This window comes from Trichoderma citrinoviride, assembly GCF_003025115.1.
Source record: "Trichoderma citrinoviride strain TUCIM 6016 unplaced genomic scaffold BBK36scaffold_2, whole genome shotgun sequence".
NCBI lineage: Eukaryota > Fungi > Ascomycota > Sordariomycetes > Hypocreales > Hypocreaceae > Trichoderma > Trichoderma citrinoviride.
The window spans coordinates 123830-149775 of record NW_020194710.1 but is presented as its reverse complement, the minus strand read 5'-3'; the positions used below and the strand labels follow the sequence as shown (position 1 = coordinate 149775).

Below are 25946 nucleotides of genomic sequence, written 5' to 3'. Positions count from 1 at the left end.
AAAGACCTTTTTCTGGCCCAGTTCGATCGCTTCGAGCTCTGGGCGGTGAATCTTGGCGTTTTTGTAATGGGCCACGGCTCCCTGGATTACAGGATTCGTGATTCAGAACACATGAGAGAGGCAATACTGAAAATGGTGAAGAGCCTAACTAGGTCTCTCGACGAAGGTAAAGGCTTCGTCAAATTGTCTACCGATGCCCTTTCTAACATTATCTTCCAGTCCTTGACTATCTCAACGGAGATATCGAGCAAGAAGATGAAGAATCTGACATTGACTCTGAGATGGAGTCGGACATGGATCTACTTCTTGACAGTGTCAAGGATCCCATCGATCGCCTGTATAAGCTGGCTGTTTGGATCCGCAACCCAGCGGCTAGGCTGCCGTCTTCAAAGGCGAGAGACTTCCAGCAAATCGATCAAGAGACCAAAGTTGACCTCTTCAAATCCTTTGAATCATTTGACTACGATTATGTCCGGTCTCTTTTCCTGCAGTATGAGAAAGATAAAGCTTTGCAGGAAAATCCAACAGCCAAGCCTCAACAGGAAGTTGGCGACATCGATGATCAAGATCGGGTGTGGGAACCGATCAGAACGACGTTGGAGTTGAACAAGCTGAGCATTTCCAACGGCAGCGAGTCGTACCTTGTTCGCCGCATAGCTCGAGCAAATGGACGCAGGCGGCAGCAATTTGCTTACTGGAGAAAACACAAGGACAAGCTCCGCGCACAATCATCTGTTGTCATCGACGCTCCCACGCATGAGCTGCCAAATACCGACCAACCAATAGAAGGCGGAGGAAAGAATAATCCAACCAAAGCCCTATTGACCATCACTACAGCGACTCAACTCCCCTTGGCAGATGGTGCCGGGAATGAATTATTTGAGAAGAGTAACGTCCTGAATGTCGCCGTTTCCGAATACGCTCCATCAGCATGGGAGCCTAGCAAAGACACTGTTAGCTTTCCATTGCCGCCAAAAGCATCTACAAAGGATCAGTTCTTTGAGTGTCCATATTGCTATACAATTTGTCCTGCTTCCCTTCTCGCAAAAAGGGCCTGGAGGTAAGGGTTCTCCTGTGGATTTCAATTGGTAGCTTTGGACTCCTTACAATCGGCCTGAGCTAACCATCTTCCCTCTAGAGCACATCTGATACGAGATCTAAGGCCTTACATTTGCACCTTTGAGCATTGCTCAACTCCTGAGCAACTGTATGATAGCCGTGACGATTGGATCCAACACGAGACTTCGGCACATCATACTATTCTGCGATGTCCTAAGCATGAAGAAGAGACCTTCACCACGACGGCGGCATACGAAGCGCACATACATGAGCATCATCACAACCAGACGCTTCCACTCTCATTGGCCAAGTCCATTACCGATATGCATAGGAGCTGTCCAATATGCTCTAGAGTTTTGCAGACAATACAGCAACTACAAAGCCATATCGCCCTTCACCTTGAACGTTTTGCCATGTTTACACTGCCTCGCTCTCTTGATGAGATAAAGGGTTCGGACCTCGAAAGCCAGCCCGCCGGAGTCTCTTCGGCGTCTGATAGATCTTCCAATGGGTATTCAGATTCAAACTCAGAGGTTGAAGGCAGAGCTGAAGATGTCAAGATGAGCATGGACTCAATAAAGAGGGGTATACTAAGTATATGCAAAGATTTCGTGAAGTTACGCTCATCAACGCTGGAACAACCAGCACAAGATGCGACAGACTTCTTCCAAGAATTGGCCGGAATCCAAATGCGGGTGAAGCATTGCGAGAACACAGTTAGAAACTGGACGTTTGGCAATGCAACAAAACGCGTCCTCCTTGAGTTATTCAGCGAAATATGCATCATGGCTGGTATGGTAAATGAGGCTATTGCAGGACTTGAACAGTTGGAATCTCTTGAGGTGGGCTATGGTGACCGTTCAGCAAAAATACGAATAAAGCAAAGATTGGCGGATGCTTATGGAATAATCGCCATGTTGAACGAAGTCGACGAGCTTTTAAAGAACGGAACAGACATTCTCACAGAACCTGGAAAGAGTAGTGCTCTTGGCATCTTCGCTCGTACTGAACCAGGGATGCTGCACGCTGAGACGTTATGGGGACCGCATATTTGGAGAAAGGAATCAAGGAGGGCCCTGAGAGCCCACATGGACAACATAAAAGCTGTGGAGAAGTCGACAGAGAAGATGAAGGAGGTGTTGCAGCAGGAGGAGGCTAAGAGGAAGTTTAAGCACGCTGTCCGCGAGGCGGTTGAAGCTGAGAAAAAAGCTGAAGAGGACAAGAGGAGACGAGAGCATAAGGCTACTGGAACCACAGAGGGTCCGTTTATTCCGGGAACTGGGCATATATCTGGTGAGGAGGGTCATATCGCATCTGGAGCGGCCAACACATCATCAGAATGGACCGTCAGTTCATCAAAGTCGGAGGTCACGATGACTAGACGAGACGGCCTGAGTCATAAAGAGGGTATCAGATGGAACCATGACGGAGACGAAGGCTCCCCAGCGGTTCAGAAGTTTAACTCGGGCTTTCCTTCACCGCGCTTTGTGTCGAGGGTTCAAGGGAATGCAATTGAAGAAGAAGCAAAGCTAAGCCAACAAGTGCGGGAAGACCCCGAGATGGAAGAGGAAAGAAAGCAAGTCGAAAGAGAGATCCGGATATTCAGACTAATATGGCACCCGCTGTTGGTTGCTGCACAAACTGAGAGACTGCAAGAGGAAAAGGAGTCAAAGTACAAAGACACGAGAGTCGATTCGGCTGCACATGTGCTGGAAATGGAACTCATGGCATTTCAAAAAGACGTCGAAGTGCTCGAATATCAGTTTCTTGCTGAAGCCCAAAAATCAGAGAGAAGGGAAAAGGCTCGGGTATTGGTGACTAAAATGCAATCATTCAACTGGAAAGCTATTGAGGAAAGATTGGAGAAGATGCAAGCTGAGAAAAGGAAACGACGAATTGAACAAGCACAACAAGAGTTACTTGACAGCTTGCAACGCTTTCGAGCACCTCTCACGCAAGAGCGAGAACAGTCCCTGAGTCTGCTTTTAGATGAGGAAGATGCCTCTCAGCCGGGGAAAGGGAAGCAAAAGCAAAAGTAGCCCGAGCACAACTACCTAACTCCAGAAGCGCAATCGAATAGCGGTGAACTATTGGGAGAAGCTCGGGGCTTTTTTGGACGGCGAGGGGAGACGATACAGTGGAAGAATGGGAAGGTCCTGACGACAATTAAGTCTTCCGACCCTTCTCTAACTCCGTTCCATTCCTGTGAGCTAGGATTCTCCGTGAGGGAGATGATTTACTACGAAACTGTAAAGAAGGCCTCAGATTCAGGGGTTAACTTGGGATCCCCCCTGCTATATTTTGCGATACTCGGCAATGTCAGGGCGGGTCAGCTTGCTATGTATTCTCCGTCTATGTATATATATATCTCACGAAAATATCTCTTTAGCATTCTTAGTATGCCATTAGAGGCTGCTTGAGGAACACCCACCCATTTCTTCACTGGGATGGTGTTGTGTACATGCTTTGCGGACTCTGACCAAACTGCTGTGCATTCGGCTGCTGCTGTTGCTGCCCTGCCAGAGGATAAGCCCCAGACGACTGTTGCGGTGGCATTGAACGCGGGACCTGCAAGGGGCTCTGTGCCGCAGTAGGGCCCTGAAACGAAGCGTTACCCGGAGTATCATTTTGATGATTCCAAGTTTGGGTAACAGAAACATGCTGCGGCTGCACCTGGCTGGAACCAGGATAGACGGGCTGCGGAGCAAGAACGGTTTGGTGCTGATAAATCTGCTGAGGAACACCCGCTTGCTGGAAAAGTTGCCGTTGCTGCGAATCATGCGGGGGCTGGAACCCCTGAGGATATTGAGGTTGCTGCAGGACGTACTGCTGTGGTGGAGGAGGAGAGTTTGGCATGAATACTTTTTGCTGTGGCAGCGGCCCTTGTGTTGCCTTGAGAAAGGCGGCCATTTTATCTTGTCCTTTGTGGCTCATTCCGGTAGTGTCGACGACACAGTTGTTCTCGTCAATCCAGACGGCTCGTAGCCTGCCCTCCTTGGCCCGTTGAGCAGCTCCGGTGCCGTAGAGCGTGTTCATGTAGCTGGTAAACTCGAGATAGGCGTTTTGCACTGTTTGGAAATGCGCCTCGCTCAGGTTAATTACAGCATCCGGCTTCAAGATGGCTTCGTGGCTGTTGCCCTGAGCTTCGTATTCCGCGAGGGCCAATGCCGTTTGACAGGCGTTGCGGATCTGCCGTCCGTTCCAGCGAGCCTGTGGGTGTTCATAGTAGTGCTTGGTTGCAAATCCTCGGATACTTGACCGGTCAATGTGTATCACTCTGTTCTTCTTCGCAAAACGGCCTTCAATCATAGTCAGGTTGTTGTCGAAGATTTCGAGAGTATTTCCAGCGTCCAGCTCTGGGTAGTATAAGCTGACGTGGATCCTCGAGGTGAAGGCTTCGTCAAAGTCTCCAACACGGTTGGTTGTGAGGAAAAGAATTCCAGCGTAGTACTCCATAACTCTCAAGAACACTGTATGGCTGTTTAGTGAATGTAAAATGGCAATAAAGATGCTTCAAGTGAGGATGACGCACCTGCTACCAGCCCATTCCGCTGAAAGTCCTCTTTAGTTCTCTCAGCCAGAAAGACGTCGGCCTCGTCAAGCAGCAGGATGCAGTCCCATCGATTTGCCAATGCAAAATTGGTTTCCAGGGCCATTTCGACTTCAGCTGCCGTGGTTCCAAGATCCCCTAGAAGTGGGAACAATTACGACCAGTGTTAGCTTCAGATGTAGCGAAAGGGGATGGCAAGCATTCACGTACCGCAGGTGATTTGGAACAGCGGCTTCTTGAAGAGTTCAGCTATTCCTTCTAATTTGGAGAACATCCGTGTCAGTAGACAAACATGTTGGAAGAGACGTATGCCAATATCACAAACCGGCGGTAGATGTCTTGCCCTGCAGGTATTGTATCAGTAGTGAAACACATGTCAAGAGAGGATTCTTTGCTACTCACCACTCCAGGCGCGCCGTGAAGAAGCAAGATCAACCCCTTTCCTGTGTCACTGTCAGCATATTCTACATATTAATTTCGTTTGCTCGACTCACCTTTTCCTTTAACAATGTCAAACTGTTGTTGGTGGCCGCTTGTCAACCTTTTGTCTCGAAAATGCTGTGCAACGAGGGACACAATCATGGACCTGTGTTCCTTCTTGATGACCAGGCGATCAAAGGCCGTCCTCTGCTTTTTACTGCCGGTAGTATTGGGCGCCTGCTCATCAGACAGCACGTCTTCGATATCGGGTGCTTGTATGGCCGTCATGTAGGTAAGGTCTAGTTTGGCTACGGATATTATATCAGCAATGAAGCACAAGTCGATGAGGGACCTCTTGAACAACTGACCCCATTTTCTGGTACGCAAGACAAAGCCGAATACACGATACGACATAATGGCCAATTCGTCGTCTGACACACTAGTAGCGTTGGCACTGCTAGCTCGCAGCTCACTCAATGGCCGTGGCAATATGGCGACTGACGGCTGCTCGTCCAAAGAGGTCACGCTGGGCAAGAGACTGTTGATGTAATCAGTCTTCTGCTGCTCGTCCATATCCAAGTCGTCATATACAAAATCGTTGGAACAGCATGGGCCGTGGCAAGCCCTCAATTCGTTGTCATCTTCTACCCCTACAGGAGGATTCCCGATGAGCGTCTGTAAGTCCGGCTTCCACGCCTTCTGCGTCTCGTCCTCGACGGAGAAGGCTGTTTCAAAGTCGACAACGACTTGTCCTTCGACATCGTCTCGTGTGTCCAAGGTCGGCCCGGCATAGTACATGTGCTTGATGGTCACCACATCGAGAAACATGGCTCCTCGGCGGATCAACTTCTGTCGATATCGTTGGTCTGGAGGAAGCGCCTCGACTTCAGCCCACATCGAGTCGTCAAAGTCAGACCGCTTGACAGGATGAAAACGAAGCGGATAGACTTCCAGCAAAGTTACCTCTTTCTCGCCCTCAAATTTCTTGAAGTAAAAGACTTTGGTGACCGGGCCGAGATTCTTGCCGTCGAAATCGATATAGATGCAGGTGATGTTGAAGGGCAACGACCTGCGCTTGTCTTGGGCATTGCTGTACCACCTCTCCCACGGCGACGCAGCTCGGTGATTTGCGCTGGAGACGCCGATGACTCTATAAGCCTGCTTTCCATCGCTCCCAATGACCTCCATTCCCGGACGAAAAAGGAGCCAGAGGTCCGAAAATAGAATTTTGCGGCACTGAGGCCCGCTGAGATATTCAAGCCTCTTGGAGATGTCAGACTCTATAAAGTCCAAAAGGCATCGTAGGTGGACCAGTGCCGTCGGAGACTTTGTGATGTCGGTACTCCCCTTGTCTTGCTCTTCCTCCTCTTCTCCCTCTTCTTCTTCTTCTTCTTCGTCTTCGTCTTCGTCTTCCTCACCCCCGTCACCCTCTTCGGCGGCTACATCTTCCCTCTCGCCGCCAGGCCTGGTACCACCCTTGACGCTGTCTTGTGCAGCTTGCACCGTCTTCATGGCCGTAAATTCTTTCGCAGAAAAGCTTTCAACTGCTGGAGATTCTTCAGCCAGCGACGGATCCGGACCATGTCCAGATGCATGAGTGTCAGGGTTTGATACAGTAGACGGCTCCTCTGGGGCATCCAGGTCGTTCTTCTCTGCCTCAGATACGGTTCTCAACTTCTTCTCGAGTGCGGTGTACCAATCTTGCAACGCCCCTCTGCAGTAGAAGATGGCCCTGAATGGCCTCACAAAGACGACCGTAGAACTAAAATTTACGTCGGCCAAGGAGCTGTTCGCCTTTGATCCAAGGATTTCTGCGAGTATGTATCGAAGAATGGATGAGTGAATTCGAATCCTCTCCGGGAACGGTGCCAGACCAGCTTCGTTTGTCTCTTCCGCCTTGCGATTCTGGACATTCTCTCCCTTACGGGGCCGCTGGCTGGAACGGCCATACCACCGATACTCCCTGAGATCTTCATCGATGGTAGGCTCACCAATGAGAACATCAAGGACATGCGACTTCTCCTCTGCCACAGAATGCAGAGTTTTAAACACGGGCCATCTTACCCGATTTTGCTTGGGTATAACGTACGTTGACGGTGAAACGCTACTGGAATCAAGCCGCTCCTCCTCCTCCTCCTCCTCTTCGGGCGGGATGGGTTCAGGCGGCCTTTCTTTTTCCCTCCTCCTTCTGTCGGCTTCTTCAGCCAGGTAAAGACGGTCCAGGTCCCACTCGAAGTTCTTGCGAAGCCGTTCACGGCGGTGGCCGTAGTCAATCTCGTAATCAAAATCCTCATGGGCGCCAGTATTTGCATCGACTTTGGTTTCGCCGCAATCATGAGTAGGGTCAAAGGGATCCGGTCGCTTGTACTCATAAGGCATATCGAGGTACGAGTTGCGGTAGTTTCTCCCGTCCTTATTATAATCGCAGGAAGCCCAAAATTTCCAATACGTAGGTGGGGATTGAATCTCCCATTCTTTTCGATGCTTGTAGAGGCAGCCTTCCATCCGTTTGTACTCTTCTAGATATGCCCTTCTCTTTGCCGATTCCCCTTCCTGCTCAGCATCGACCGGTGCGGCGCCTTTCTGTCTCTCTTCAAGTTGCTGAATCATCTTCTTGAGATTCGCAATATCGTTGGTGAATCCGGCAATCTCTTGTGCGGTCGATTTCGCGTTGCCGCCGGTGCCACCGTCAGGTCCTCCGCCTTGATTCGAGCTCAACAGCGTCGAAGCCATCGTGGTCGATGCAGGATCGCCAGTCCGGGACTCATTCGTCCCCGACTGGAGGTCGTCAGAAGTCATTTGCGTTTCCCTTTGAAGCGTAAGTTGGATGATGAAAGAAAATAGCTCTGTAGGCTCTATCTCTCTTATATCCTTTCCCCCAGTTTAGGCCAGTGTCACGGCCGTACAAACGACTAGGAGGGTACAGCTGGTCAGTTCCAAAGAGAGATTCCAATACGATGTCACAAATATGCAGAAAAAATCAGCGTGGATAGGACTCACGCGGTTGGTCACTTGGAGTATATAAATAGACAACCCGAATCCCAACTTCTTGTCATGGTCCGTCCTCGCATACAGTTGGTGCCCAAGGCGGTCCGCGGTGATTCCGCGCAGATCGCTGATTTGTTGTTGTGAGCGGTTTGTTTACACTCTGCGCCCTCTTTGAGCCTCCAAAGTGGGATCGTGTAAGCCAAGAGCCTCATTATTACTGCCGGTTACCGCTGAAAGAGGATTGTCAGATGAGGGGTAAAGTGATGATTGGATGCTTTTCGAAGACTCCAAGTACTGCGAGTACGGCGTACGGGACAACTCCCAAGTTACGGCTGTGGACTATTAAGCCGATTACCGCGGCATCCTTGCGGCATTCATGCATGGTCAAGCCAATAACAAGATAGGTGGAGACGATCTATATGCAGAGGCAGGAAGCAGTCGCAGGATTCTGCCTCGCCATGCGATAGACGGACATGGTAATAAATCAGCGCAAGTCTTACTATATCCACTCTCAGAAAGGAGTGGTTGAATGTTGTCGGTAACGTCTCAGTTCGAAAAGGGAGAAACTATCTTCGTCAATATAACTTTCTTCAAGCCCTAGGAATGAGCCAATCCAGCCCCATCAGGACGAGCCTCGGTCATCGCCCCCCCAGCGTGGCCTTTATTGACAATCGCCTTCCAGAGCATCACCAGATGTTTGCGGATCTTTCTGTGCGTTATGATCCGGTTTCCGAAACCTATGTGCCTGCTATGGTCCAGGAGGACGATGCTGTTGCTATGGCATCGCGACCAGTGTTTACGGACATCAACGCGATGAAATTCTGGGAAAGCATCCTCCCCAGAGCCATGTCAGAGCTGAGCTCAACACCGGAGCCCAAAGGGCGGACCGAGACAGCATATAGCATCCGGAACAAGACAAACTGGTATGCTGTCTTCAGCGTGCTCGAAGACGCGAGGTTCAAATATGAGAACAGAGAGGGTCCAATAAACAAGCTGCGTGACATGCGGCGAAAGGCCGCGAACAGAGCCGGGCCGGTGGGAAGCGTGGTTGGAATCGTCTCAAAGGTTATCCCTGAGGGCACCTGTGCTACGCCTGTGCTAGGCGCGTTGCAAATTCTCCTAGGCGTAAGACGAGTGAACTCACAGATGTCGTTGAAAAAACGCTGAATTGGTTGAACTAACAAGAAGAACTCGATTTAGGCAGTCAAGATTGCTGCGAACCTACGTGAAAAGGTCCTGGGAAGTTTCGATGACAACATAGCCATCTTCTCGGACGTCGAGTTGTTTCTTGGGACTTTTCCAGACGATGCAAACATTATAAATGCATCAGTGGATTTGACAGTGGCTGCACTCAAGGGAGTTGAGCTGGCCATAGGGTTCTTCATAAGCAAATCATGTAAGACTTCACGGAAGAGTTGTGATAATGCAAGAAAGCTAAGCAAGGGAATTTCACGTATAGTAAAAAGAGGGACCAAGGCTCTTCTATCAAGTGATGACTACGAGAAGGGTCTGCTTGAAAGCCTTGATTCGATCAAGACGAAAAGCAAAAGCCTCATGGAAGAAGCTTTAAAATCACATATATACGAAGTCCATATATGTAGGTACTCCTCAGTGTAGTTCCTCAAGGGTCGCCAGCTCTACGGGGAAGATGGTACTGATACGCCCTAAGACTCTCAAGAGACGCAAAAGCTCTGTAGAAACATCCAGACTCTCAGCGAAGCAATGGACAGGAAATTGCAGAACTTGGGAGAGGGATTCAACTCTATGAATCTGCTATTGACGGAACACGTCAAAGAAAAAGAGAGTAGGTCGTCAAGTCGTCCAGTCATGGGTTCAAGGAGACGCTCGGAGAATGATCTATGTACTACGGCTACTGACGGCTTGTTTACAGAACTGCTGGAAGCTGCTCGCCAGCAGCTTGAAGTTGCCTACCGCGAGAATCATTTTCTCAGGGCCGAAAACAACACATTGCGTGCCTATTCGCCGCTCAGAAGCATATCACCATTCCAACCGCCGCCGACGCAGATATTGGCGGCACAATGGTACATCAGCCAACAGGATCTACGACAGCTATCGGACCAGTTTGATGTTGATCTTGTTGACCTTGCCTTTGTTGCGGACAGAAAGGGCCAGTTTCCTCCCAAGCAACGACTACAAGCTGAGCAAATCGTCAACACGGGGCTATTCCGCAACTGGGTCATATCGCCCACTTCTTCGAAGCTGCTGATCCATTGGGACAATCGTCCTCCGAGGGGCGTTGCTGGTGTCTCGCCTCTGTCTGTCTTCTGCATGACCATGACGCAGGCATTGAGAGCCAAGCATCAGTTTGTATCTCTTGTATGGTTTTGTGGACGACATGCCGAAGCAGCAGATTCCGGAGGTTGCATTGGTGCGCGTGCCATGGTTGGGAGCCTGATTGATCAGTTGCTGAAGCAACACACATTTGACGCTCAATTTTTCTCTTCTACGTCCATCAACGTTGCCGGGTTACAAGAGGGCAACCTCAACTCATTGATACAGCTGCTATGCTATCTCATCAGGCTTCTGCCTCCGACTGTGTCGGTCTTCATCATCATTGACAACTCTGTCCTGTATGAGCGAGACGGATTCGAGGAGGAGCTGCTGCAAGTCTTTCCGATCTTGATCCATCTCTCCCAAGACAAGACAATGCCCGCGGCTATCAAGTTGCTATTCACAAGTACACCCGGCACCACGACTGTGAGAAGTGCCTTTCAGGATGAAGACCTAATATTGAACGTCGATAACTTGCCGCACATGACGTGGGCACCAAGCGAGGAGCGCATGATGAGGGAGCTTGAGGGAGGGTTTGATTGATACCGAAAGAGAGTCGCGAGGTTTCTCGAGCAGACCGATCCAACCGCGTTTTAATGGCTGGATATGTAAAATCGCTGTCTGATATACGACCTGTGATCAGTATTGTATTTGGATGATAGTTCACTAAGAGAAGTATGAAGGAGTGGCTACCCGATATCGCAGCGAACCTGCTCGTTCACGGTAACATACGCTTCTCTTCTTACCCGGTAGAGAGAGTATGTACAGACCACTAGGAATTTCTATGACTCTGTATGAGCTTACGAGGATTGCTGGTTAGCCACTTCTTATCTACGGTAAACATAGCCGCTACTCAAATATGAACAATCGTTTTTCAGATCATGTCAATTTACAAAATATCTTCAAACAAACAACACAGCAGACAAATCACAAAACCACCACTAAACACTGTGGAACGCTATTCTCACTTATTTTCGCAGAGCAAATTTTTTTCGCCACTAACTCACATATATAACCGCCGTCCTCCCAAATCCGCCTCTTCCAAGGGAGAAACGGGCCTAGATCGACTCAACGACAAGTCCCATCAAAGACGGGTGAGAGAATGCTTTCAGCTTCCCAAGCTTCTGTGGTTGAGTGCTCTATAAACTTTGATTTGACCATTTCATCCTCGAAGCCCCCGTGGTGGAGTGGTTACCACTTAACTCTTATAGATCCAACCTGTTGGTCTTGGAGATATGTTAAGGTCGCCAGTTCGATCCTGGCCGGGGGCACCAATTTTTTTGCGCTTCCGCCATTCATTCTACGTAAAGAAATCTATTTACCGAGCAGGCAAGCAAGAAAAGAATTGATTGACTGGGTTGCTTGGATTGGAAAATGATTGTGCCAGTTGTTTTGTTTTTTGCATTGATTGAGTAGACAGACGGAGGTGTTCGTGCTCTTTGGTTCCTTTCCCTCTGAAAACCTTCCTCCATATGATCCCTTGCATGCGCAAGACGTATCCCACCAAAGTGATGAATGAGTATCTACGACCTGATATACCACGGCTGTTTCAATACGAGGACAATTTCAAGATCATCTCCATGACCTGGTATACGAAAGAATATTATCTGTTGAGGAGGTCACTTGTCACGGCTTTCCGCGAAGGCCGGAGGATTCGGTGGCTGCGGGGTCAAGTCAAGCTCGGTGAACAAGCAACCCGAAGTCGGTCACCAAATTCCCCAAAAGTCGAACATCTTGGATGTGAAATCGAGACTGGAACCATGAGAATGGTCTGACCCGAGTCTCGTGGTGATGACTAGATACGATGCAGCTTCGGCTTTCACAAGATCAACGCTCGTATTGGGCTCCTCGTTAAAGCAGCCCGGCTGAAAGATCGGAGGCGGCAGTTCCACATCAAGAAACTCCGGGGTTTGGGTCCGGTTTGTCTTGGGTTCGGAGTCGAGAGCCCCGATATTAGATCACGATGGCTATCTGTAGTGCCGGCATCGTTCCATGCAAGCGTAATCACTAGCTGTCGGTGTGACTCTTCGTGGAGGAACCCCAGATGCCAACCGATTGCCCAGGACATATAAGTCATCCAGGATCCTTATCTACCTACCTTAGACAGCCAGCTTGTCTGGGGCATCTCCAGCATCCTTCATAGTATGGTAGCATATTGAAGCTGGCGAGCACATTGGGCAACATGACGTGGCTAAAAGCACCGCCCTTCTACGTATGGGTCAGCCTGGCAGCGTCCAGCGTGCCTATTCTCTTTGGGTGCGTCACGGCATATCCAGCTCTTTGTCGCAGAGTGTGCTAACTGGGTTCTTTCAAGGCTGGATACGGGCAGCATTGGTCCTGTGACGACGATGCCTGCGTTTCGCAAGACCTTTGGAGACTTCTCGCCCACCATACACGGAGTGATTGTGTCGTCGGTGCTCATATCCGGTGCATTCACGGCGCTCATCGCCGGAATTCTCGCTCACCGGTTTGGCCAGGTCCGCATCTTCTCGATAGGATCTTTCGTGTTTGGCGTCGGAGCCGCTATCCAGGCGTCTTCTTCCGCTCTCCCCGCTTTCATCGTCGGACGACTTATCCAGGGCATAGGCGAGGGCCTCTTTGTGAGCAACGTGTACGTGCAGGTCTCGGAAATGTCACCAACCAGAGTTCGGGGCACAATGACTGCGTTGCCGCAATTCAGCATCGTGGTCGGTGTTGTTGCCGGCTTCTTCATCTCCTACGGCACTTCTCGTCTCGGCCCATCAGCATCACTGAGCTGGCGTCTCCCACTGGCCATCTCAGCCGCTCTTGGCTTCTTGCTATCGGCAACGTACTGGCTCGTGCCAGCCTCTCCCCGCTGGTTATTAGCCAAAGGTCGAGTGGATGCAGCGCGTGACGTTCTTATTCGCCTTGGATTCGACGACATCGAGCGTGAAAAGCTCTTGGAGGAATCCATGGTCCAGAGCCAGGCTCAGAATGCTGCCGATGAGACCCTTTGGCAGGGCTTGAAACAGACATTTGTAGGATTCAAGGAGGCCTTTTCAGCACCGTTCCGTGCCCGTACCATCTTTGGCTGCTTCATCATGGGCATGCAGCAGCTGGCCGGAATCGACGGCGTATTGTATTACGCGCCGATCCTGTTCCAAAAGGCCGGGCTGAGTGGTGAACAGGCGTCGTTCCTGGCCTCTGGCGTTTCTGCACTGGCAATCCTGGGAATCACCATCCCGGCCACCTTTCTGGCAGATAAATGGGGGAGAAGAACGTCGAGCTTGCTGGGCGGCGTTCTGATTACAGCGCTTATGCTGTTGATGGGGTCTCTGTATGCGGCTAACAAGGTGCATGCCGACAGAGGAGCCGGCAAGTGGGTGGTTATTGTGTCCATCTATCTGTTTGCCATTGTCTTCAACGGGACGTGGGCCATCGGCTTTCGCACCTTTCTTATGGAGAGTCTGCCGAGGAAAACGAGGAGCAGCGCGTCGAGCCTTGCTCAGAGCGCCAATTGGGTATATATCGCGATCCTTTGGTCAATATTACCACAGAAAGCTAACTGACGCAGTTCTCGAACTACCTCGTCGCACTCATCACGCCGGTGCTCATCTCAAAGTCGACGTTCGGAGCCTACTATCTGTTTGCCTTTTCCTCCCTCTTGACCACTGTCATCGTGGCGTTGCGAATGGTTGAGACAAGAGGCCACAGCTTGGAGGAAATTGAGCAGCGATATGTCCAAAGCAGAGGTATTTCAACAGGCATGTCGTTGCCGATGATGAGGATACGGCGAGTCCAAGCAGCTCAGTAGGCCGCAGCCATGGTGTTGCAGAGAGCTAAAGAAATGACCGTTTGTTGCCATTGAATGAATCATGTCCCATAATATAAATCATAAATGCTCTTGCCAGATATGTAAGCTCATCATTGACAGATTGACCATCAATTACTGGAAATAGAAGAAGCAAAAGAGTTGAGTTGATGCAGCTGGAGATCAGAAGAGGGAGGATACCTCCGCAAGCACGAGAGAGGTCATGTGACTCAGCACGTGAAAGGTAGCATCGACTTTCCATCCCGCTGTTCTCACCAGAGAAGCGCCGGTACCAAGAAACCTGCAACAACCAGGCTCCACTCCAATTGCAGGCTGGCGTCGAGATTCCAAAATCGTTTGGAGCTTCTTTTTTCCAGCGCCTCAACCATCATCACTCGCAGACTCTCACGCTTCACCCCGAGGCACCAGAGCAGCGACGACGAGGCTGAGGAACCCCAGCTCTTGTCACCCCAGAACCCAATTTTTTGAGCAAACAAGAGGACGCTGCGCTCGTAGCATCTCATCGCCAAGATGTCGTCCAACAAGCTCGGCAAGATGGTCAGTCTCTCTCCTCCCCGCCATCTTCGTGGAAGCTGTTGACGTTGACATGGTTAGACTAACGAGACGTGATTTTCTTCTAGGCCGGCTACGTACGCACATACCCTCGATTCTCCCATGGCATGCCTGGCCTCAGAGACACTAACGAAGCTCGCAGATCAACTACCGGATGCGCGTGACGCTCCAGGACTCGCGCCAGCTCGTCGGCCAGATGCTCGCCTACGACCGCCACATGAACCTCGTCCTGGCCGACACCGAGGAGTTCCGCCGCGTCAAGCGCAAGAACAAGTCGGCCGCTCCCGGCGGCTCGTCGGCCGGCCAGACGATCGTGCAGGAGGAGAAGAGAACCCTGGGTCTGGTGATTGCTCGCGGAGCTCACATCATTTCCCTGACCGTCGAGTCGCCTCCTCCCGCCGACCCTAGCGCTCGCCTGGGCAAGACCACCACCGGCGGCATCGCCTCGACTCTGCAGGCTGGCCCTGGCGTTGCCCGACCGGCCGGTCGTGGCGCTGCGGCTCCCATTTCTCTGGCTGGCCCGGCTGCTGGTGTTGGTGTTGGCGTTCCTCCTCCGGGATTCCCCTCTTTCCCCGGTGCTCCTGGTGCTCCTGGACCCCCTGGCTTTGGTGGCCGAGGTGCTCGTAAGTTTTCACTACCCCGAGCTATGGCGAGCGGAATTGGTACTAATGTCCTTATGAAGCTCCTCCTGGCTTCCCAGGCCAGTTCCCTCCTCCCGCGGGCTTCCCAGGCGCTCCAGGCTTCCCCGGCGCTCCTGGATTCCCTCCTGGCGGCCCTCCTCCCCCGGGCTTCAACCCCCCTCCTCGACGATGAGAGGCTGTATAAAAGCTCTATTTTCTGCGATACCCACGCGCGCAATCTAGTCCAAAATATGACGTCCCGGGGAGCAAAACAGGAGATGAATATTTGTGGCCTTTTTAGAGAAATTGGAGTATTGGAAATACTTCACTAGGAACCGCTGTTAACTGATCAAGGGTGGCGTTTGGTGATGCTAAGAATGACACTTGGCCCGTAATCTAGCATCAACCGGGTACATGAAGCATGAATCGGATTTGTTTTCTGCATGATATGGAGGCTTTTGGCCGAAGTTTGCTAAACTGATTCAAAGTGAAGTCTTATTCGTGTCCTTACAACATGCATCAAGGCAGATGCGTGCTTATGGCGATGAGACGTGATATCGACAACGATTTCGTAGAAACTGTACGGTTTCAGCTCACATACTTATACAGATCATGTTTCCTAGCATTCCGGGACACATAGATCCACGACTAATATACATCTATTCTGCACACATCTTCCGCATGTCTTCCCCATCACCACTCACAACTCCTTCTCTCCCAGAGGAGGCCCACCCTTGGGAAGCCCATTGACGACGATCCGGCTGACCAGATCACTCTGGTGCTGCTCAATCATCTCCCGCAGCACACTCCTCTCCATGACCACCTTGCCCGTCTCCAGCAGATCCTTGACGTCCACGTCCTCCAGATCGAGAGCCCGTCCCTCCCACGGCACCTGCTCCATCGCCTCGTACAGCCTGTCCCTCCGATCTCCCGTGACGAACAGCGTGCGGCCATACTCCTTGCCGAGACCCAGCGTGCTCAGGACGCCGGACATGTACTTTTTCAGATACGCCTCCCGCAGGCCGTCCTTGAGGTACTTGTCCGCCACGAGGTCAAAGTCCTGCGGCATCGCGAGCTCCATGCCGTCCTCGCAGATGATGAGCTCGCCCCGTCTGTACCGGTAGCTCAACGCCGTGCGCCACGCCTTGTCGTACACCTTGCGGTTCAGCCGGGTCCCGAAGTCGCGCGGGTGAGGACCAAACGTCTTGCCACCGCCTCGCAGGACAGGGCTCTGCTTGCTGCCCAGACGGGCCCTGCCGGTGCCCTTTTGCGGGCGCAGCTTCCGGTGCGAGCCGTGGACGTCGTAGCGGGTCTTGGAGGAGGCGGTGCCCTGGCGGGTGTTGTCGCCCTCGTAGACGACGGCGAGGTGGAGGAGGTCGCGGCGGAGGGGGAGGTAGAGGTGCTGGACGGACCACTGCTCGAGGGACTGGGGCTCGAGGGAGGGGAAGCTGTGGATGGTGATGGGGACGGTTGAGACTAGGAGAGGAGGGTTAGATTGGGCATCTTGGGAAGAGAGTTCAGAGGGTTTGCTAACTTGGGTTCCATGACTGCATGAGGGATTGTGCGGTTGCGGCTGGTTTCGCGGCCTCTTTAAGCGGTGCTTCGGTGGCCATTGATCGTGTAAATTGCCTGCTGAAGGTTGTCGTCGCCGGCTTTTCAAAGAATTAGCATTTCACAGCAGCATTAACCAATCAAAGGAGAAACAGCAGAGTGTCTGATCTCCCGCGCTCGCAACACACCTTTGACGCAGATATCCTCAGCGCAGCCATCGCCTCGCCGAGGCAACCCATTCCCTTGGACGCCATTTTGACCGTCAGTCTTTTCAACTCGCAGCAATTCTTCTCTCTCTCTTCTTTCGGTCCCTCTCCCTATCGCTCGTGTCGTACGATTGAGAGCGACAAGAAAGCAAGTAGAGGGCCGTCGTTGGTGGTGCAAAAGATCGAAATCACCAAAAGCAAAGCGGCGTTTTCCGCCTCCGGCCGCCGAAAAAATTTAGCGGGGCTTAGTTTTGCAACTTCCAGAGAGCATTTTGCAATCCCACCACCAGGACATTTCGGCATCACGAGACTAACCAACTTACACACAGAGACCCGCGCACATTGAAAACAGCACAATGTCGCGGTGTCAGGCTGTTGCCAGGCCATTGGCCCGGCAATTGCGCCAGCAATGCTCCATCCGGCCCTTCACCACGGGCGCCGCCCGCGCCGCCGAACTCCAGCAACAACAGACGTCCTCCTCCTCCCCCTCCTCACAGCCGAGTCCCCTCGACCTCGACCCCAACAGCGTCCTCCCCGAGTTCGAAGCCCCCCTGATCAAGGCGGGCAAGATGCCCGTCGGCTCGCGCAGGCGGCGCGTCGCCCTGCGCACCACGGCCAGCATCCCCTTCGAGCAGCTGCCCTACCAGGCCTTCCAGGAGGCCCGCGCCATCCTCGCCGCCGACCGGCAGGAGAAGGTGGCCAAGATCCGGGAGCAGCTGGGCAAGATTGCGGCGCTCGAGGCCAAGGACGCGGCGCAGGTCAAGGGCGGGGAGAAGATGAAGGAGACGAAGCTGGCGAGCTTGCGGCGGTCGGTGGAGGAGCTCAAGATTCTGGCGGATATCAACGATCCGCTGGTCAAGAAGCGCTTCGAGGACGGTCTGGGTATGCTATCACCGTATCTTCTATCCACTCAATAACAGTTTATGCTGACGGATCATACTCAGGAGACATGAACAAGCCCATCTACCGCTACTACGCAGAGCGCAAATGGCGCTCCTACGACTACCGCCTCATCACCCAGCGCATCAAGCAGTTCAACATCGTCCCCGACGTCCTTCCCAAGCTCGACCCTGTCGCCGACGTCCAGCTCTTCTTCCGCCAGAACAAAGTCGCCCCCGGTGAGGTCGTCAACTCCATCGTCAGCGAGAACCCCCCGCGACTGCGCGTCCAGGTCTTCGACGCCGGCGAGCGCCTCGTCTCGCTCGTCGTCCTCGACGCCGACGTCCCTGACGCCGAAAAGGACGGCTTCTCCAAGCGCTGCCACTTCCTCGCCGCCAACATCCCGCTCGCGCCCACCGACACCTCGCTCCCGCTCAGCCGCATCAAGGCCGCGGACCAGCTCGCCGTCCCCTGGCTGCCCCCGACGTCCCAGAAGGGCGCCCCCTACCACCGCCTCGGCATCTACCTCCTGCAGCAGTGGCCCGGTGAGAAGCTCGACGTCGACGCCCTCAAGCAGCTCTACGCCGCCCGCGACGGCTTCTCCCTCAAGTCCTTCCGCGACAAGTTCTCCCTCACCCCCGTGGGCTTCAACATGTTCCGCTCCGTCTGGGACGAAAACACCGCCGCCGTCATGGCTCGCCACGGCATTCCCGGCGCCGACGTCGAGTTCAGGCCTGCCCGCGTGCACAGTCTGAAGCCACCCGTCAAACCCCGCGGTTGGGAGGCCAAGAGACAGGGCCCTGCGTACAGGCACCTGTGGAAGTACACGAAGCGCATCAGGGGCCTGTCGAATGGTCGCGGGTGGACGAAGAGGAGGTAAAGTCGGGTGAGGGGGTGAAAAAAGGGGTGGAGTGTCATGATAATGTACGATACTATATTCTTGTCATGTGTATAAAAGAAAAACAGAATTGGGTGTGTTCAATTTGTTATGTGCGATATAAAATGCCGGGTAGACTACTGGGCACCATGAGGTATAGTAGCAACGAGAATGCACAAAGCGGCTCGCAACAGACGACATCACGTCTTGACATTCAGGGTGAGATCGATGTGATGCTTATCATGATGAACGAGCCCAGAGCCCAGAGACAATACCAGACTGTTGAACAGTACGTGACTGTTCAGAGTATGTACGATATGATATACGGACTTACACAACTACCTAGAAGTACATATGTGCAGGATTAAGGTAGGTGAGGTAGGTATGTATTCATCCTCAAGGGAGCCTGCAATTGCCCCGATTTCCCTTTACAGCGCCAACAAGAACATGATAATCATATTTCCACCCTTATGAATTTCCCTTTTGTATCCCGCCACTTCGTTTAGCAAGGGCTGAGACTTGAAATTCGATCGCAAGTCGTATATCATAGGCCGGGCATTCCTAAAGCTCATTCATGAAAGCTCCTTGCCTGTTACTTTGCTCCAACTCCAATGGTCATAACGGTACCATCGCCATGCTCCTCATCAGGATGTCCGACAAAGATGGTGATAGTATGGAGTTGCCCAGCGTAGGTGAATCATGCGTGCGCTGTGGCACGTAAAGTCCCCGTCCATTAGTTTCCTCTTTGTAAGAAATTCGCTCCACTTTGAACCTCGTTTCATTGCGAACGTGTATGTTCAAAAAGCGTACTCAGGGAAGCTCATTACTAGACGGCGTCGCCCGATAGCAGCTCCTCGGGCATATAGTCGAGATTGATGCTCTCATGCTTGGGCACGGGCGACTCCAGATTGGAAGGCTGTGATTCTGACGGCGAAGGCAGGGTGCACGACTCGGCAGCTGCTGGTTCTGCGAGCGCGGTAAGTACACACCCTGTACTCTAGAATAAGTTGCCAGCGAGAAACTCACCAGTAAGCGCTGTTGAGGGACGCCTCTCAGAAGCAGAGGCGGAAGCAGCGGCAGCGGCAGCGGCAGAACCAGAGGCAGCGGCAGCAGGGGGATCCATGCACCTTTCAACATATCGGAGAGCTTCCTTTTCTATCCAGAAATTGATGTTGGGGTCGTTGCAGGCCGCATGCGCCATGAGCTGGTTCTTGATGCGAGTCACCTCGTCGAGCAGCGTCAGGTACTCCAAGCGTAGGTTGGTGTGACGCATCTCCATGCCTGACTTGGTCTCCTCCAGCTCCATGACCCATTCCTTCTTCTTCTGGCGGCACTTGGACGCGGCGATGCGATTGCGCTCCAGATTCTTGGTGCGCTGCGCCGTGTCCTCTCTCTTAGCTGAGGCTCCTCGGCGTGCCAGTTTTCGCTTGGGCGGTGGCAGCGGCTGCTGCTGTTGCTGGGGCTCCTGCTTGATCTTGGTGGTCTGGGTCGACGCCGCCGTCTTCTGTCTCTTGGCCCGGGGCTGAGCTTCGGCGGGCGCTGCATCGGCATTTTGGGCTGCGGCCTTTCTCGTTCTTGTCATCATGGTGTTGGTGTTGGTGTCTGTATCTATGTTGGCTTTGGCAGTGTTTGCTTTTGCAGCGGTAGTGTCTGTGGCGCTGTTGGCAGTGTCTGTGGCTGTTGTTGATGCTGTATCCGGCTTGGTCTTCGTGGGCTGATGGCTCTGTCTCTTGGTGTTGTGAGTGCTGCTCCCGACGGCGGTCCTGTTGCTAACCTCATGAGGGGCAACTGTGCTGTCGATGCTGCCAATGCTGCTCCTGTGGTCGCCAAAATACTCAATAGAGCTCCCAGGCGACAGCAGCGGCACAGAATTGGGGGTCGTGAAGTGCGAGTCTGGCGGGGTGGTTCCGTACGGCGATAGCGTCAGGCCGGGATCGACAGCGATGGGATCGAGGCCCGCATCGACCGAGAAATCAAAGGGAAAGCCCGTGATGTTATCGTGGATGCCCAGGCCGTATTCGCCAAAGAGATCGTCGCTCATTGCCGCTTCCTTCTTGTCAATGGATAGCGGGAAGAAAAGCGGCGACTGGACGACGGGGAAAGGCATCAAGCCGTCTAAGTGAGGCTCGGCCGCTGGCAGCTCGATGAGGGGATCGTGGAGATGGGAGCTCTCCAAGCCGTTGCGGGGCCGTTGCACGGTATCCGAGGGCCAAGGACCAGGGGAGGAACCAAGGGGGGGCTGATCCGGGTCTGGGGAGGGGAAGCGCTGGAGCTGGTGGAGCTGGGACAAGGTCGATCGCCCGGTTTGCCAGGCACAAGCAACAAAGAGAAGAAGCGAGGAGAAATAGAGGACGAAGAGAGCACGTCGATCCGGAAGGGCGAGGCAGTCGATCAATTCAGGAGCTGATGAACCTGAAGCAAAATACCTCTGATTAGATTTGTAAAGAGGAAAGAAGATGGCCGATTTGATAGTCCGAGCCTTGTTGGAGCCGAGAAGAAGGAGGGGTGGGAAGGTGGAAGAGGTGGAAGAATGGCCGAGATGCGAGGGGCAGGCGGTTGATGATAAGAGGAGGCGAGGTGGGAGCCGACTGCTTGATTCACAGCGCCCGCAGCTGCACAAGAGCTCGGGCACCTGTTGCTTGATCGTGATGGAAATAACAAGGCGCGGTACCTACTGCCCACATACACATGCAGGTGGAGGCAGGTATAGGTACAGGATGGTAATATAGTTGGTAATGGTACTGATTGCTACTAAATATGTACAGCAGCAGTAGCAGGTGGAGGGACGGGGAAAGCAGAGCTGAGAGGCACGATCCAATCAAGCTCGGTCTCAGGTTCGGGGGAGCGTATAGCACCAGCTGTCGAGGCTGTAGTAGAGCGGCTCGAAAGCGGGAGAAAGCATTGGACTAGGTAGAGAAATAAAGAGGAGAGGCGAAAGGATATGAAGAAGAAGAGGAAGAGGAAGAAGAAGAAATAGAAAAAGGAAGGGAGGAATCCCGGAAGCTAAATGGATCGAAGATCTGCTGTTTTGCTTCGGGTTCAGTCGCACATCCAGCGATGCAGCATAACGCACAATGCAGGCGGGCCAATCCAGGTCGGCAGCGAGAGGACGCTATATAAGCAAGGCAAGGGACATCTGTCGATTCTCATGATGCTACCCGCCAGATACTACTGGGTATAGGCACTAGTCTAGAGTCGAAGCAGATGCCCGCAACCGATTGTGCCGGTGCGCCTCCAAAGCATGTTTTCTGCCTATAGCAACTAGATATTGCGCGAAGGTCTAATGATCGAGGTCCAGTCCTACTCCGACTACTCAGACCTACTACCGCTACTGCTCCGTGCCATAGGGGAGGTATGGCAGAGTAATTTTACGGCTTTGTTGTCGAGCAATTAGCCTTTGGCACGGAACGGAGGTGCGGGCGAACGCTTGCGTGACTGAGGGAGCCGGGACGCCACAACGAGCGAGCAGGTTTTGCCTTTGTGTGGTTCTGTGTGTTTGGCATGCCGTGTTTGTTGGGGTTGAAGTCTAGCAAAGGAATTAGTCGAAAGCCTTGAGTTGAGCCACGAGTAGATAGTGGTGCTCGTTGCGTGCTCTTGTATCGTGCTGGTGGCTTTGAGCTGAAGCTATCAACATCACATGTCCTGCCGTTGATGATCAGTACAACCAACATTTCGTCTTCCGGTACTTTGATCCACCCTGCATATCTGCATCCATACTTTATCTATGTAAATGAGAGCGTAAGGTAAGGTAAGAGCCACAGTCAGCTTCTGTGACAAACAATCAATTGGAAGCCAAGCTCATACGCATGATGGAGCTCCCCGTTTCATGTTCCTGCTGCCTCGCCCCTTTGTGCTTCCAGGCTCTCTCTCATCGTCCATCTTTGCGCAACATTGACCAAGATCCAGGTTTGACTGCATGTTTGTTACCTATGTGTTCCCATTGTTTGTGCACTCATATCTATCTACTGCCAGACAAACAAAGACACATGCCGGCAATGTTCGGCCGCGGCCTGTGGCGATCCCTGGCAGCAGCAGCACGGAACTTGAGAACCTTGGAACATGGAGTGGGAACGTCGGCCAGCGGGTTCCCTTTTAGGGCGATCGCGATGCCGGCCAGCGATCCACGGCCAGGCCCTCGATGTCCGGTGAGTACCTGCGGCAGGGGTACCTCGCAGGTCGACGCAGGAGCACCTGGAGTATCTCGCTGGTAGCTTCGCGACAGCAAACCGAAAGCTGCACTGAAACCCACAACGTTGTTGGTAATCAGTGGCGCAAAGCTCGAATTGGCCCAGTCAGGCGAAGGTGCCAAGTTGGCACGCTTCGGCCCTGTCCACGCAAGCAGAAGGCGACCCTTGCAGTACTCGACTTATACAGTCTCTGTACCTGCAACCGACGAACCGTTCCGACAGCTCCAGCTCCAGTGGAGTCTTACCGGTGAGCCTACAGCGCAGATGGGCTCCCTCCGCAGCCCCCAAGAACCCTCCCAGGCGGCCCCCCATGGAGCCCTACGGGGCACGCAGTCCACTAAGAGCCCGCTGCCAATGGGGCTGCAGGTGCCGTTTGCAGTGGGAGACACCTACCGGACATCGTCCAAAGGGGCTGTGCTGTGCTGTGCCTCACCTTGCAAGCTGCAAGCCACACAGCATTTCCGCCACCCAACAAGCGACCCGGATCTCGAACCTGCTCAAGCATCTTCTCGGACCGTCTCTCGCTCGACTCTTTCAGCAGCACGAATCCTGACAAAGTTCCAGTCGCCTTCCGCGGACGCCCATCCCGCTTCCCGTTAGATTGCGGCCCAACTGGCTGCTCGTATGGACGCGCAGAGCTACTGACTGCTAGCAAAAGCATGGACACGAAGCCCGAGGCCGAAGAGCCCAGCTGGAGAGACAGCAAGAGACTGGAGAGACTGTCTGGGACTAAGAACTGCAGCTTCAACACCACAAAGAGAGCTCATGCAAGACGGATATGAACAGGGCAGCCAGGACGAACAAATGAAGCTCCCCTTGTCGCCCATCGCCATCCGCATGAGATCCAGGCCCCCGCCCGCCCGTCAGGCAACAATCCGGCATCAAATCACAGCGTCGCCAGAGTCGCACTCTGTGCTGCTTGTGCTTGCATTCACGGCTTCTGCGCCAGCGCTGCTGCATCCGCGCACACGCCTGACACGCACGCTCCATGCCTGTGCCTTGGTTTGATGCATCCCGTCGGCCCTCATTGGCCGCCGCTGGCCGTGTCCACGTACCACATAGGCTTGGTCCGGCTCGCCGAACAAGGCATGGCTGCCCTGGCCATCCGGGCGGATGCTTGGGAGGTGCTGTGGCAGCAGGCAAACTCTAACCATGACCAGTCGATGAGGATGTCTGCCATCTGGCGCCGTCTTCTTGGCTGGATAGAGAAGGCATAGAGGTTTCGGTTGAGCAGCTTGGCACCGTCCTTCGCCGAAGCTGCTACTCTTCCCTTGGGTCTCCTCTGGTCTTCGCCTCTCTGAGCCGCTAGACAGCTCCGGCGAAGTTTAAGATAGCGGGCGTTCCTGGAGCTGGAGCTGAGCTGAAAACGAAAACGGGGACATGCAACATGCTCCTCCCGCCGATGGCCCAGTAGCCCCAGTGCCGTCGTGTTAGTGCACACCTGCAGCGTTGTAGCATGGCGCCAGCTAGCATCGTCGCCTCTCGGCCACGCAGCTGCGAGGGCATGGACGGTTTGGCGGACGCTCGGTAGGCCAGCCAAGCCAAGCCAGCCTCGCGAACCACGGGGGAGGCGAATTCCCCAAGACACGGCCAGCCAAAGGTCGGGGACAAGGTTTTGGCCGTTCGTCCCCAAGACCAGGTAACCAGTCGAGCAGAGGAGAGGTGCAGATCATGGCGAGGGCGTAACGACGTCTGGTTAGCTGACCAGGCCGGCGGGAGCTGGTGATGAAGACGACGAACGGTCGGTCCATCATACCACTCTGGCTCTCTTCCCACCCATGGGTAAATTCGACATTCCCATCAGTCAATTCCGGACTACTGCAGCTCTAGCTTGCACGACAAGAAGCCGCGATGACAATCCGGTCGATAGAAGCGAGCTCGCAAGGCATGCAGGCGTTTGCCACCCCTCCACCAGCTCTGGACCATAGCGGTTGGTACTTTCACATGAAATGCGATGGTGAACAGCCTCAATCAAACGTTCTAGACAATCAGCCATCTGCAGAGCATCAATCATAAATAGCCAGATGCGCCTTGGCAATTCGCCAAATCTGCCATTTCTTCAACAAACCACAAGGAATTGAACTCAATAATACACCCGACCGTGAAGCCGATGAAAAGGAAGACAGGACAAATGATATTTCAAGGGCATGTTGCCATGTAAGCCAAGGCTTCTCTGCTCTCTCCATAGTACAAACACAAGCCGCGGCGAACAGCCACGCCGACTTCGCTCCGTCCTTGTTCTTTTGCCATCGCTCTTCACCATCCCGTCTCTTCCATGCCCACATTCCCGCCTCTCAGAGTGTTGGGCAGCATTCCGGTGCTTTGCGAGAAGAAGCTTCTTGTGGCTCACGCCGGGAAGCTTCTCGCCAGCTGTCCCCGATGGTGGCAGAGCAGAGGCCGAAACAGAAAGATTTAGAAGAAAAACAGGTATTTATTGCATGTAAGATCCAATGCCGTCCCCCGGCTCAGTGCCTGGCGCACAGTCGGCGCCAATGCTACCTAAACGTTATCAAAGGAGGGCACCAATCATGTGCCCGCGACGAGACGCAGGTCTGCGGGAGTTTGAAGCCGTCGGGCAACGAGATGGAGGGTGGCCGCCGTGAAGCTTCGGGCAAGGTGTCTCAGTAAGCATGGCATTTGATGGCTTTGCAGCATACATACATGTAGGTTGGAGGCCGTTAGCAGATTAGCTGCCTAGATGATGAAGGCAGCCAGTGGTTTGCAGACAGGTGTTTATACGTGGGTGCGTGCCATCTAATCATCAACAGCTCGTGTCCAAGTAAAGGCATTGACTGGCATAGTGTAAGTGGAAGTGGACAGGCCTTGGATGGCCCGGATGATCTACTATCGTAGACCCCTTCTCCCCTGTCTTGCCGCATCAGCGCCTGTCACAGCCATGCCCGGCCTGTCCCATCCCTGCCTGGGCTATGATCTGCAGCACCGTGTTGGAGAACCAAGCCGTCGGTGACCGG

The 25946-nt window shown here is 53.2% G+C and overlaps 10 protein-coding genes and 1 non-coding gene across 11 annotated transcripts; 8 read left to right on the top strand and 3 right to left on the bottom strand.

Moving 5' to 3' along the window:
- Nucleotides 1-66: 66 nt before the first annotated feature.
- On the top strand, nucleotides 67-2111 carry BBK36DRAFT_1104851 (hypothetical protein; the record flags this gene model as incomplete). Its single annotated transcript, XM_024889193.1, has 3 exons — nucleotides 67-166; nucleotides 220-1060; nucleotides 1139-2111. Coding segments are annotated over 3 exons (1914 nt in total), but the record flags the coding sequence as incomplete, so codon positions are not given.
- Nucleotides 2112-2147: 36 nt separating this feature from the next.
- On the top strand, nucleotides 2148-3098 carry BBK36DRAFT_1137723 (hypothetical protein; the record flags this gene model as incomplete). Its single annotated transcript, XM_024893190.1, has 1 exon — nucleotides 2148-3098. The coding sequence occupies one exon, from the start codon at nucleotides 2148-2150 to the stop codon at nucleotides 3096-3098; it is 951 nt and encodes a 316-aa protein (XP_024752598.1).
- Nucleotides 3099-3498: 400 nt separating this feature from the next.
- BBK36DRAFT_1186644 (hypothetical protein) lies at nucleotides 3499-7828 on the bottom strand (the record flags this gene model as incomplete). The annotated part of the gene is made up of 8 exons (XM_024896496.1): nucleotides 3499-4529; nucleotides 4592-4747; nucleotides 4820-4867; nucleotides 4935-4953; nucleotides 5012-5052; nucleotides 5104-5337; nucleotides 5398-6408; nucleotides 6457-7828. The coding sequence occupies 8 exons, from the start codon at nucleotides 7826-7828 to the stop codon at nucleotides 3499-3501; spliced, it is 3912 nt and encodes a 1303-aa protein (XP_024752597.1).
- A 792-nt stretch (nucleotides 7829-8620) lies between these two features.
- On the top strand, nucleotides 8621-10852 carry BBK36DRAFT_1111341 (hypothetical protein; the record flags this gene model as incomplete). Its single annotated transcript, XM_024889696.1, has 5 exons — nucleotides 8621-9142; nucleotides 9218-9413; nucleotides 9477-9614; nucleotides 9687-9821; nucleotides 9909-10852. The coding sequence occupies 5 exons, from the start codon at nucleotides 8621-8623 to the stop codon at nucleotides 10850-10852; spliced, it is 1935 nt and encodes a 644-aa protein (XP_024752596.1).
- Nucleotides 10853-11482: 630 nt separating this feature from the next.
- On the top strand, nucleotides 11483-11580 carry BBK36DRAFT_t40. Its single transcript has one exon. It is a non-coding gene; the product is annotated as a tRNA-Ile (tRNA).
- Nucleotides 11581-12657: 1077 nt separating this feature from the next.
- On the top strand, nucleotides 12658-14084 carry BBK36DRAFT_1110724 (MFS general substrate transporter; the record flags this gene model as incomplete). Its single annotated transcript, XM_024889618.1, has 2 exons — nucleotides 12658-13791; nucleotides 13845-14084. The coding sequence occupies 2 exons, from the start codon at nucleotides 12658-12660 to the stop codon at nucleotides 14082-14084; spliced, it is 1374 nt and encodes a 457-aa protein (XP_024752595.1).
- A 502-nt stretch (nucleotides 14085-14586) lies between these two features.
- BBK36DRAFT_1186630 (Sm-like ribonucleo protein) lies at nucleotides 14587-15467 on the top strand (the record flags this gene model as incomplete). Its single annotated transcript, XM_024896495.1, has 4 exons — nucleotides 14587-14639; nucleotides 14723-14731; nucleotides 14797-15277; nucleotides 15355-15467. Exons 1-4 carry the CDS (start codon nucleotides 14613-14615, stop codon nucleotides 15465-15467), a joined length of 630 nt encoding a protein of 209 aa, XP_024752594.1. The 5' UTR covers nucleotides 14587-14612.
- A 504-nt stretch (nucleotides 15468-15971) lies between these two features.
- Nucleotides 15972-17082, bottom strand: BBK36DRAFT_1134159 (ribosomal protein L4; the record flags this gene model as incomplete). The annotated part of the gene is made up of 3 exons (XM_024892211.1): nucleotides 15972-16750; nucleotides 16809-16926; nucleotides 17014-17082. The coding sequence occupies 3 exons, from the start codon at nucleotides 17077-17079 to the stop codon at nucleotides 15975-15977; spliced, it is 960 nt and encodes a 319-aa protein (XP_024752593.1).
- A 305-nt stretch (nucleotides 17083-17387) lies between these two features.
- On the top strand, nucleotides 17388-18790 carry BBK36DRAFT_1137717 (PEBP-like protein; the record flags this gene model as incomplete). The annotated part of the gene is made up of 2 exons (XM_024893189.1): nucleotides 17388-17913; nucleotides 17976-18790. 2 exons carry the CDS (start codon nucleotides 17388-17390, stop codon nucleotides 18788-18790), a joined length of 1341 nt encoding a protein of 446 aa, XP_024752592.1.
- An 823-nt stretch (nucleotides 18791-19613) lies between these two features.
- On the bottom strand, nucleotides 19614-20207 carry BBK36DRAFT_1086035 (hypothetical protein; the record flags this gene model as incomplete). Its single annotated transcript, XM_024888963.1, has 2 exons — nucleotides 19614-19747; nucleotides 19883-20207. Coding segments are annotated over 2 exons (459 nt in total), but the record flags the coding sequence as incomplete, so codon positions are not given.
- A 2386-nt stretch (nucleotides 20208-22593) lies between these two features.
- Nucleotides 22594-23655, top strand: BBK36DRAFT_1186605 (hypothetical protein; the record flags this gene model as incomplete). Its single annotated transcript, XM_024896494.1, has 3 exons — nucleotides 22594-22693; nucleotides 22760-22932; nucleotides 23080-23655. 3 exons carry the CDS (start codon nucleotides 22594-22596, stop codon nucleotides 23572-23574), a joined length of 768 nt encoding a protein of 255 aa, XP_024752590.1. The 3' UTR covers nucleotides 23575-23655.
- Nucleotides 23656-25946: the final 2291 nt, after the last annotated feature.